Consider the following 12500-nt stretch of genomic DNA (forward strand, 5'->3'; position numbering starts at 1 on the left):
GTACACCCGCAATATCAACCTCATAGTTCCCAGCCATTACATACTCTGGAGTTACAAAGTCCATTTCTCGTTTTTCATTAAAGTTGCGAACGAACCCAAGGCAAACCTGAAAATGAAAGGTGAGGACTTTCATTAGAGTCCTAAAAATGTAATTCTACAGTGATATAATGATCAGTCATAAAAATCATGGTCACTCATTTAAATCAACAGACTCTACTCATCACTTATCTTGAAACAGTAATATACAAATTCTTCAACTTACAAATTAGTTCTTAAATAGTTCAGAAACACATTATAGTCTTTCCAGTTTCCTAATTACCACTCACCAAATAGATCATCCAAATATAACGTGTACCATTAATGCGCTGACAGAGAGATAAGTGATGCAACATCTGTATTTTTTATGAACAACAACTGTTAAGAATTCTATCAACTCAGTCTTCATAGCTTTTGAGTCCAAAATCAGCACTTAAGCTTCTTGTGGATGTCACTTAGAGCTCTACATGAGTGACCAGTCCTACAACCAAAAAGAAGAAAGAGAGGGAAAGAGAACAAAGGTGAAGATGAGGACAACAAAGAAGAGCAGGGAGAGGAAGAAGCAATGGAAGAAGCAAAGGAGGAAGAAAAAGAAGAAGAAGAAGAACAACAACAACAACAAAAAGCTGAAGAAGAAGAAGAAGAAGAAGAAGAAGAAGAAGAACAAAAAGCTGAAGAAGAAGAAGAAAAATACAAGAAAGACTCCTGTGCATGAAGTAACGTTTCCTGGTAAACATTATGTAGCTCACCAAGTTCTGAAGGGTGTAGCCATAGCCTGTTGTGGTGGTGACTCCCACAAAACGATCATCCCTGTAAATTGGTTCACCTCCCCAAGCCCAAGGGTCCACTTCTATGTTGTGATCTTCAAGCTGCAGCTGTACATATAAGCGTTTAACACCCTTCTCCTTCTGCTGCACTAGAGCTTCTCTCCCAATGAAATCAATGTCTTTCTGCAAATATACATTTCTAAAGTTAGTTTTACATTCACAAGTGTTTGTGTGTCTGTGTATAAGTGTGTGTGTGTATGTATGAGTGTATGTGTGTAGTATGAGTGTATGTGTGGAGTATAAGTGTGTGTGTAAGTATGAGTGTGTGTGTAAGTATGAGTGTGTGTGAGAATTAGTGTGTGTGAGAGTATGAGTGTGTGGAGAGTATGAGAGTATATGTGAGTATGAGTGAGTGTATGTATTAAAGTGTCAGTATATGTATGAGTGCAAGTGTATGTATGTGTGAGTGTATGTGTGTGTCAGTGTATGTATGTAAGTGTGAGTGTATAGATGTAGGAGTGAATGTGAATGTAAATATGAGTATCAGTAAGAGCGTTTGTGCAAGTGCCAGTTTATGTGAGTGTGTGTTTGCGTGTAATGCCTGTGTACATACAACTATGCTGGTACACTTGTGTAATATTAATTTGTAACTGTCAGTACAACATATGCATTTCCATTAATCTAAACATTCTTATTAATCATTAATAAATTTCAAATAATATAATTTTCTGATTGACTTAGGTTGTCAGTAATGTAAAAAGAAGCTAATATTGTCCATAAGATAATAGACAGATACAATGCCACCAGAAAAGCAATCCCTTTCCTTTTTCACACACTGCCACCCTATTCAGACAACTATAAAATGATAATCAGAATACATAATTTTGCTAGGAATATCCTGTGTAACTATAGAATCACACAATCACTAACATGGTACATATACTTACAATTTTCTTGTTTTTAGAATTCATAATATTCATGCTATCAATAATGACTCCCTGTCCCTGATAAAACATCATATATAAATAGATTAATATTATCAATACATAATATTTGTATATTTACTAAGACAATGACAAACAAAATTAGCCAATGATCAATGAGTAACTTACATTCAATTTGACTCTGAACCCTCTGCCACATTCAAGTGGTGTTGTGGTTGAATCTAAGTCTTGTCCCCAAAATGCATAGAACTTTTCTATTCTTAGAGATCGCATGGCATAATAACCAGCGTGTCTCATCCCATATTTTTTTCCTATTGAAACCAGGTTGTTATAAACGTGAAGACCATACTGAAAAAAGGAAGAAGAAATATAAGCCAATTTTGGAAAATTGAACATATGCAGACAAATATGTTTATCATATATAGAACAATAACTGATATTACATAATCTTGTCACCTTTACACTTTTAACTTAAATGATCTAATACACATGACAGGAATTCTGTATATTTTGGTTACCTCATTTGGAATGTATAACACCCAGCCAAGCTCCCCTGTGTGAGTAAGATTCATGGCTCGAATACTATTAGCAAGTCCAACATCTAACTCCTTGAATGAGAAGAATGGGAAAGCTTTGGTTGACAGGTCTATGTCTGTTAACTCAGACAATACACAGCGAGCCAGTGGTCCTGTAAGGTGACAATTTCAGAAAAATAAAGTAATAGTGCATGATATAATAATAAACTAATACTATCAAGAACAAAAATATTATTCTTTACAGGCCCTATAATTTTTTTATTTCTTTCAGTAGAAAGAGTGGAAGCCCCAAACAGAAATAATCTTCATAAGACTCTAATGTTAAAGTTGAAATTGATGACTGAAATATCAAGATAAAGTAAGTTACCACCTCAGGGCCCATCTAGGTCTGAAAATATTTCTTGTTATGATCCCTCAGAAGAAATTGGCGTAAATATGATCCATAAGCCAGAAACCTACTGAAATCTATTGACAAGAAAAATAAATAAAAACATTTGGTTGATTTTTCTAATCTTCACTTACTTCTATATACACTATTAACTCTAAAAAAAAAAAAAAAAAAAAAAAAAAAACTCTCTGTGATGATAAGTCCTGAAACACCTTACTACCTTCAATTCTAATAACTGTAAATGTGACAGTATGACACTACTCACCCATTAAACAAATTGCAGTATACATAGATGTAACATCACTCATTACAACTGAACCATCTCCCGGTAAATTGCGCTTTAACCATGTGTTACATCTTGTTTGCTGGATACTGGGTGCAATCATCATATAGCTGTTAATATAGAAACACAAAAGCTGTTAACAAAGAAGCACAATTTTACTATTTACTTACTGTTTTTAGGTTTCATATCTTAAATCCACTAACATGAGTGAGTCATTCTTAGACTTTATTAAAAACACACATATTTATCCATACTTACTGATTAGGAGCAATTCGTGCAAGTGAACAATCATTTTCATAACCTCCAAGTGAGTTCTGCATTCCAGTATGAATGATGCCTCCAACTGGTATGTCTACATCGTTGCTGCACAGGTACTGAAGTGCTTGGACAACTTCGTTCCCTTTTGACTGCAATAAATATAATATATTACTACTGTTTCATCAATTAGTACCTGAAATAAAAAAAGACAAAAAAAACAACAAAGGGTTAATGTGAAGGCTGAACACTGAGGAAAATGATTCTTCCGCTTTCCAACTCCATATCAAACTATCATTTCTTTACATCAGCTGATATTCAATAAACTTTTGTCTCACAATTAATTAAGTATGGAATATATCCAATCAATATATCAGGTCAAGCTCTCAAGTTGAAAAACAGTAAGCAGAAAGAGGCAAATGAATTTCAAGTGACAATTACTAAACTAAATTCACAGTGGGCATGGCATGTACACATATGCCATCCCTATCAGCACCGGTTAAATAAATTATTTATGAAATATATTTGATATTGGCTGAATACGTACCCATATATCAAACTTTGCAAACGAAGAGTAATCCAGTATAGCAACACGCTCCCTACATGCAGCATACTCTTCCCAAGCAAAATCAAACCAGTGTGGCTTGGTCCATGTATCAGAATAAGCCATATGGAATAGAGCAGAGTGTTCACTGTCTCCAGCAACTTGGGTTAAGTAAAGAATAAAATTTCATTATAAAATATGATAATGTCTATAATAAAGGTGAATATAACAAATGAGAGCTTTCAACACTATGACATGTAATGGCAATTAGCTACTATGTAGAAGTGACTGCTGTTCAGGAGATTGAATAAAGGTAAATTTATACAAATAAAGCATCCTCTTACAAACAAACAATGACAAAATTAACCTGTGGAGTCCAAGCTCTTTGCAGGGTCAAAATAACTTGGCCGCTCGTATCCCATAACCTGACCAAACACAGCCCCAGCTGCCTTCAACTTGGGGAAGATCGGGGACATTCTTATGCATCTTCCTGTCTCACAATCCCCAAATGGGAATGCAATGCCATAGTGCAAACCTGAAAAGCAATGATATAGGAATCTTATTATTTTTTAATGGACTGCACAGTGAAGATAAAGAGAAGTCATGCATCTTTATACTCACACTTCCCTCATCTTCTCTTTCCCTCTCTCCTTCCTCCTTGCCCTCCTCTCCCTTTCCTTACTACACTATTTTTCCCATCTTGGTACAAAATACAGTTACACTTTTTGCAACTTATTTATGATCACTTGCTCTTTATATTAACTGACTGTCATTTTTACCTAATTTTATATTATCAACTATCTCATCCTTTTATTCAACACAGTCTCAAAAGAATTCCTGCTACGATAATATCATATTTGTTTTAAGAGCCACACATGAAATGAGCTTTCACTGTCTCATCTGTATCAAAACTATTACCAAAATGTATTTAATCAATTGATAAAACCACTGACCCACTAACTGTGGTGGTGAAACTCACCTGGAACTTCTCTAACACGGTCTAGTAGAAATCTTCTGTTGTTGTGTGCAGGAAGAAAGCGAAGAATGTCTAAATCGTAAGCATCCATGGGTGAAATGCCACTAACAATCCAGTCAGCTAACAGAGAACCTATTCCCCCAGCAGCATTGCTTCCACCACTTCTTAGGGCAGTGGCTACAAAGTAATTGGACAACTGCAAAGGTGTAATAGGTTAGGGTTTCACTCAATAAAGTTATGCTAAAACAATCACTGTAACAATATATAATGCAAGGATATACTGCATCTACTTTTTAATTTTTTGTGAGGCCAGTAATATCCACAAAAACTTCAAATGATTTTTCATGTCAGTATCTTTAAGTATTAGCTATATCAACATCAACACGTAAATTAATAATAATGATACAATTAACAAGAATAATAAAAGAAAGAGGAAGGCTTGGGAAAAAACAAAACAAAAAACAAAGACAGAAGTCTTAAATATTTCAATAATTTATTCAACCAGGAAGTAACTTCAGGTGCCATTCATCTATTCAAACAATATTCAACATAATTAGTTATCAAACCAGGAACTAACTTCAGGCGACATCCCTATTATCCATCTATGGTCGGGGGAAAAGCCATAAGCTGTATTGTACAAGCGGCCCAGCACAGCATTCTTCATGACAGGGATACGGTGAAGCATCTCCTTCAAAAGGATATGAAAATGGTCCCAGTCTTCTAATTGGTCTCTTTCCTCTGCATCATCTGTTGGTTTCATGAACAGTTTAAAAAAAATGATGAGGTTAAAATTCCATTACTTATTGCACAACAACCTTGTTTTTATTTCAGCCAAATAAAATGCTAATCATTTCAAATGTAAAGAATAGATTAAGCTGAACCAAATTCAATTCACCTGGAAGTATTCCATGCTCAAAAGCCGGCTTAGCCCATTTTTCAAATCCTCCTCCCATAAGTCCACCATTATATTCGCGCAGATAGATGTTCCCATCTGGATCACGTATTGCTATGAAAGTGAACACAACAAACATTGTAATAATAAAAGATAAAATGATCTTCAGAAAATATGAGCTCAATCTCTATTAACACCTACATTTTACTCACTTCATTTAATCTCCAAATGGGAGAGAGATAAAATTTCCTAAAAGGATTCTATTTTACACATTTCTTTAATGAACTACAAGAAGGGAAAACACACACACACACACACACACACACACACACACACACACACACACACACACACACACACAAAACTATATATATTAATTAGTGCACAAACAATTAACTATGCACATAACTATACCAAGGATTTTTAAAATTCAGTTTAGATTCCTCAAAAAAATTATTAATCAAAATATCAGAATTTAGTTCCTATAAATATTCACCAAAAATAAAGAGGATACATATTAAAAATTCCCTGACAAGATTGTGTGTGCAATCTTAGTGCCTGTCCAGTAGCTAAAAGTTCATTTTTTGCAGAAAAAAAAAAAAATCCAAGAAAAAGATAATTGAACATTGTCAACCCTGAAAGTTAATTTTCTATCTCTATTATTTTTTGTCATTATATCATCTACATAACATTAATAAATTGTCTTATGCCAATTGGTCAGTATGTTATAAAAAGCTACATGAATATAACTCATTGAAATCTTTGTGGGAGAAAGTCATGTGAGGAGTAAATATTTCATGATGTTACTGTAAAGCCTATTACTTCTGATATATTTTCTTTTTTTTATCAAACTGCAGGTGCATCTTAGGCATATCCACAAATGGTGCTAAATAACACCTAAAGAATAAGAAAAACTGAATCTCCTTGCTTGCCTGCTAGCTCATAGGATATATCAGGAAATAATCATAAACATGAATCAAATACTAGAAACTATCTGATGTGCTTTGTATATTTTTACTTTTGTTTCTTTAAAAAAAAGGTAATTAATCACATGACAAATAATTGCAAAAATAAAAATAAAGTGATATTGATGAAAAACACTTAATCAAATACTGAACAATCTCCTTCACCCTTCATAAGTATAACCAGATTTTAAATAGGTCAAAAGCATAGTGAGTTAGGGCATACACAAGGAAAATAGACTTTTCATTTTTACTGTATGCATGAAATAAATGTTAATCCACACCTGTATGTAATGCTCTCATTACACATGATATCAAATCCATCTTTAAATTAATTTTCATTCTCATTAACCAACTCTGTTAATTTGTTTAAATACTTGTCACTGACTATTTGTCAGTCTGTCTCTATTTGTCTGTCTGTCTATCTATCCTTTTCACTCTCATTTTCAGGTGGATAGTATATAGTACTACTTTGTGGTAAAATTTGTCCAATGATTATAGCATGCTAATAATGTCCTATACATGCAAGTAAACAAGTGTTCTACTAACAAAAAAGGAAAAACATAACTTAAAATATATATATATATATCATGATTTATGAGTGAGATAAATATATTTCACAAGATATATACTTTACAGTACAAACCTATTCCTTTACATGAACATAATTAATTACCTGGCATCTGAGGATCAATTTCTTCAATAGGATATGTATATAAGAAGTAGTGTTCTGCTGGGTGTACAGGAACTTTTACATGAGGTTCTGTTAGCTGGCCTACATTTCTAGCCCACAGACCACTAGTGTTAATAACATAATCGCACTCTATAATTCCTTTGGTAGTTTCAACTGCAACTGCACGCTGATTGTGAACGATGATACGGGTTACTTGACACTTCTCCACAACATGTGTACCTGTTGATATCATAATTATTTAACAACTTGCTTCTATGTCCAGAATAGTACTGAAGTTATCATTTTGACACTTTTCTCCATACTTTCTTGTAACTAAGGAAAAGGCTTGGCAAAAATAACCTAATAAATCAAAGTGTAATTAAAAAATCACAAGCATTTAAAGAAAAATTAAATATTATCTTTTAGCTCCTAAAACACGCCTTCATAATTCATACAGATCATAAGAGCATGTATATCTTAACTTTATGCCTAAGATATTGACCATAAATAACATATTAACAAAATCAAACATGAGAATGTCCAGCCTTCTAGACAAAAGATTAAATTATACAAAAAAATCTAAATGTCAAGAATAAAATTCAACACTTAGACAAAAAATTAAGATCCTTCTTTACCTTTTTCAATTGCTAATTTCAGAAGAGTATAGCAAAGCTTGTATGGGTCACAGGCTCCATCTTTTGGGACCCACATACCACCGATAATATCTGATGTGTGAAGAATATCACATTTTTTGGCTACTTCCTCAGGAGTTAACATATAACATTCTGTACCTCTTGCCCTGTTAGAGACAAGCATTGTTAGTGATTTCTAATTAGTCTGTAAATCACACACACACCACACGCACACGCACACAAACATACACATACACATACACATACACATACACAAACACAAACACATACACATACACATACACATACACATACACATACACATACACACACACACACACACACACACACACACACACACACACACACACACACACACACACAGAGAGTCTTGTCTTCCAGTGAAATGCAGCAAATAATATATCAGTAACTTAAGTTCAATGTAGCACATGTGCCACAGAACATTCATACATGAAAGACTGGTATAAGAAATACTTGTACTTGAAATCCATAATAACAATAATAACAATAATAACAAGGTCTGTAAATATGGCCTTACTCTGCAATTGCCTTCATTTTACGAAAGTGTGTCATTCTGTTTCGGGTTCTTGCAAGATGGAGGGATCCACACTGCTTCCAGCCAGTGTCATGTCCAGCTTCTGACAACTGCTTAACAAGTTTTTTAGAGGTACGCAGAATGTTCATCTCTGTTTTGATTAATTTTACTCCACCAAGGAAACCTGAACCTCTCCATGATGATGCAGCACCAATCCTGATAACAGATAATATTCAACAGTTTTATATAATGTATTTTCTATCATACAACTAAAAAATTTGCATTCTCATAATATCTCATAAATAAATTCTAATTTTTATTTTAACCTTATATATTACTACTCATTATCACAATTTCAAAAGAATATAAAAAGGATAATGAAAGAATTTGAAAATGACAAAGCTCTGTTGCCTGTATCACTTTATAAAATCAAAGATCACACAACTTTCTTTTTCAATAAATACATAACTTATTCAACTGTCATCAAATGTTTATGGAATATTAGAAAGTTCCTTTAATACTGTTTATTCCTCAAAAGAGAGAGAGATTAACTTTAATCAAGACAAATAAAGATTAAGAATACTATTCAACCAAAGAAGTTAATACACTCTTGTAAGATATCTGGCATGGCTTACTCTAACTAAATACCGTATCAATGTATTGCTTTAACAGATGGAATTCATATATATTCACAGACAAATTTCCACTGAAACAAACCATCAATAATCATGAATACAATAATAAAAGCCATAAGAATAGCAAGATACAATGACATCAGTTTTCCTTTCTGCAGATGGCAATACAATTATCATCCTACTCAACAGGCTTGGCTATACATAAAAACAGAGGAAACAATTAGAACATCTTCAGAAATTATAAGAATTACTTTGAATACTTACAAACTACCCTCCACCTTATGTTAATTATGTGTCTGAAACTTTTATATATGATTTAAGGGAAAAAGGAGGAAATAAGGTATTATTTATTACTATTTTTGTAAATCCTCTGACCACTGTGAAGTCTTGAATCTACAGTATTACTCTATCATCTATCAATTTGAAATCTAAAATATCTTCAAAGGAAAAACACATACCTTGCTTGATCAACCAAAACAGTATCCGCACCCCATCCCAGCTCTGCCAAATGATAGAGCAAAGAAGTGCCCACCATCCCTCCACCACATATCACAACCTTTGCTTTCTTTGGTGGAGATTCGTCTAAGGGTAATGTGGATGATATATGCATGCCTGGAAGGACAGATTAACAATATAATAAAACTAAAAGGTATATTTGATGCTTATACACAACATATCCAATTACTCATTATAATTCAACATGATGGGTCATGTTCACCAGCATCATAACAAACTGCCTGGTCTGCAGGGTATGCACATGGAGCGGGATGTTCCGCTTAATATGGCAGACTCCCACACCCAGTGTCTGGCTGTTGGCAGAAATCACCAAAGTTTATCATGCTCAGGGATTTCTGTTACCCTGGCAGTGATGGGATAAACAACAATTATAAAATGAGCTATCTTAAAAATAATCCTTTCTATCAATCAGGACAATACCTTTCTCTTGGTCATGTTGATGATACTGATGGGGTGGATACCAAGAGCCTTTTAGAATATCTGCTGAGGTGTGGCACTGTTGACTTATTAATGAAGACACAGCAGTGCTCCGTACTTTTATAATTCTTTGCAACATTTTCTTGAGATGACGGCTTAACTGTACAAAAACAATAAAGAAAATCACTCATAAAAATATCAAGCACAAATAAAGTATACAAATTTCAATAAGCATTCTCAAAAGTCATATTTCACACTGCATGGTACTGTACAAATACTATTTAAGAAAAAGAATATATTATGTCCAAAAAAGGCATGATATAGGATGTAATGTTTTACTGTCTCTGAAACCTGATCACCATATATACAAATTGAAAGGCAGCTTACGAGTATTCACATATGATAGAAAATGTGCCTAAAAAACGAAACTTCAAAGCTAATTTCTAAAAGGTTCATGCATTCTTGCTGATTCAACAAAACTGATATCATGGATAACTGCATTTATAATGTCGTCATTATCATGCTCATGAAATGTCATTATTACTTTAATCTGTTTATGTATATATGGTCTGTACTTTAAAAAATGCCCTTTGTGACGTTATATCATTTTTCATATGCAACCGGTGAAAATTTATAAATAAATCCAGAAATAGTTTTTTCTCATAGCTTCTGCATACAACATGGTATTATTACCACCTTATAACATCAAACAAATACAGTGATCGCTTAAAATAATCACACAAAGTTCTCACAACAAATCTCACCGTTAAATACACATTCAACTCGGCTTTAATGAACGTTCTATAGACGTTTGCAGATGATTCTTCCCAGTTCACACTTTACTCCGTCCTGCCCTCTCTTGTAGTGGTCTCGGATGTAAACACAGTCGACCAATCAACGCCGAGTTTCCGGTCTCCCTTTTGCTCTCCTCGCTCGCCTGAGGGAAATCGACCAATGGCAGCGCCCGCTCGGTCTCTGTTGGGAAGGCAATCAGCTGTTTGTGACATCATTCAAATCCCCACTTACAGGCAACACACTCTGCCCAACTCGTGCTAGTGAAAACATGGGGAAAACTAAAAAACTAAAACTTAAAGGAAAAAAAAAAAAATCGAATAACGCTAATTGTATTAAAGATATGAATGAGAATTAATATCTTCACAATACAAGGGATGTATTTTACCGGATTCGATTATATCTTCGTCAGATATATCATGTATTTCTGACGAAGATATAATCAGAACCGGTTAAGTACATATCTTGTATTGTAAAGATAATAATTCTCATTCATACCTTTTGTTCATTTGTCAATATGAGTACGGTTCAACGACGCTAATATGTATGACTTTGTCCCCCTGTGTGTGTTAGTTTGATAGATGATATACACGCACTCGCACCCTTACACATACTATTAATCACACATACAAAGATATTTACCAACGCACGCACGCACCCCCACCCCCATACACATACACACACACACACACATTGTAGGAGCCCGTGAGATGGGTCCTACAACATATTTCAGTAATATGATATAGATATAGCTGGATTTCTTATCTCCCTGGTTTTAAAATGCTGGTCCTCATCATAGCCAAACTTTATTTAAAATCGGGTTGTTAAAAACCGCAGAAAGGTATTTAAGAAACAACAGTGGCATAATGTTATCAATGCTATCTAAGTTTGATTTACCCAAATTATGCAAATCCGCGCTAGTGCTGACGGAAATGTTTCCTCAGGCGGCGGTAAAACATACGTACGAGCGGCGTCGCAAATTATCTTCAGGCGGCAGTCATAATCTAGTGAAGCAACTCTTAAACTGCAAATGAATACCTATAACTGACAGTTGAACGCAAAATACAAAAGCATAGCTTCGCTGCACTGGTGAATGGGTCGATATTAAGTACTTAAAATAAAATTATAAATATTTAAGGAAAAACTTGTTTTCAATTTTTCATACTCGGATCTCGGGTGTGGTGCGAGGTGAGGAGAGGCAGGGAGATGCACAGCTGACGAAGCAGCTAGCGGGCCGCCCCTGTAGGCTGACGGGGCCATTTGGAGCGCTGCGTGGCGAGCAAGGTCATGACGCGACTGGTCAGCGGAATGGTGTTGTTGCCTGCATGATCGTGGCTGCGCGGATGCATCCGTATGGCGAGGAACTCCGCTTGGTGTAGGGACATTTTGGGTGGTCCGCGTCCTTGGTCCAGAGGTCCAGCTGAGGTTCTCCGGAAATCTGTACATCGTTGACGGCTAAGAGTGTCGTGACTCGCTACGTCGGAGTTCAGTAGCTAGGCGGGCGGCGTCGGTTATCCGGCGCTATGGATATCGCGGCAGGAGGACAGGCTCACAGTATGACGAAGTTTTGGGTGCTTGGCAAAGTGAGGTGTTGATGCGGATCAAGAATTTCGGGGGCGTTGTTTAAGTTCCGTTTCACTACTAAACCACCACTTGTAGGAGTAATATTAGAATGTCTAGCATGATAATTGAATAC

The 12500-nt window shown here is 35.0% G+C and overlaps 1 protein-coding gene across 1 annotated transcript in view; it reads right to left on the reverse strand.

The window, feature by feature from the left end:
* LOC125038118 (pyruvate dehydrogenase phosphatase regulatory subunit, mitochondrial-like) overlaps positions 1–10887 on the reverse strand; it is a 12350-nt gene extending 1463 nt beyond the window's left edge. The window contains exons 1-17 of the mRNA XM_047631422.1: positions 10777–10887; positions 10016–10172; positions 9538–9691; positions 8448–8660; positions 7892–8055; positions 7260–7496; positions 5625–5735; positions 5307–5476; positions 4733–4925; positions 4121–4288; positions 3757–3914; positions 3213–3361; positions 2937–3064; positions 2266–2435; positions 1916–2095; positions 786–986; positions 1–106 (exon numbers count right to left, since the gene is read on the reverse strand). The exon at positions 1–106 is cut by the window's left edge and continues 1463 nt beyond it. Coding sequence (XP_047487378.1) covers positions 1–106; positions 786–986; positions 1916–2095; positions 2266–2435; positions 2937–3064; positions 3213–3361; positions 3757–3914; positions 4121–4288; positions 4733–4925; positions 5307–5476; positions 5625–5735; positions 7260–7496; positions 7892–8055; positions 8448–8660; positions 9538–9691; positions 10016–10151 — 2638 coding nt within the window. The 5' untranslated portion in view covers positions 10152–10172; positions 10777–10887. The remainder of the gene's footprint in view (positions 107–785; positions 987–1915; positions 2096–2265; positions 2436–2936; positions 3065–3212; positions 3362–3756; positions 3915–4120; positions 4289–4732; positions 4926–5306; positions 5477–5624; positions 5736–7259; positions 7497–7891; positions 8056–8447; positions 8661–9537; positions 9692–10015; positions 10173–10776) is intronic.
* Positions 10888–12500: the final 1613 nt, after the last annotated feature.

The sequence above is a fragment of the Penaeus chinensis genome, chromosome 24, assembly GCF_019202785.1.
Source record: "Penaeus chinensis breed Huanghai No. 1 chromosome 24, ASM1920278v2, whole genome shotgun sequence".
Classification (NCBI taxonomy): Eukaryota; Metazoa; Arthropoda; class Malacostraca; order Decapoda; family Penaeidae; genus Penaeus; species Penaeus chinensis.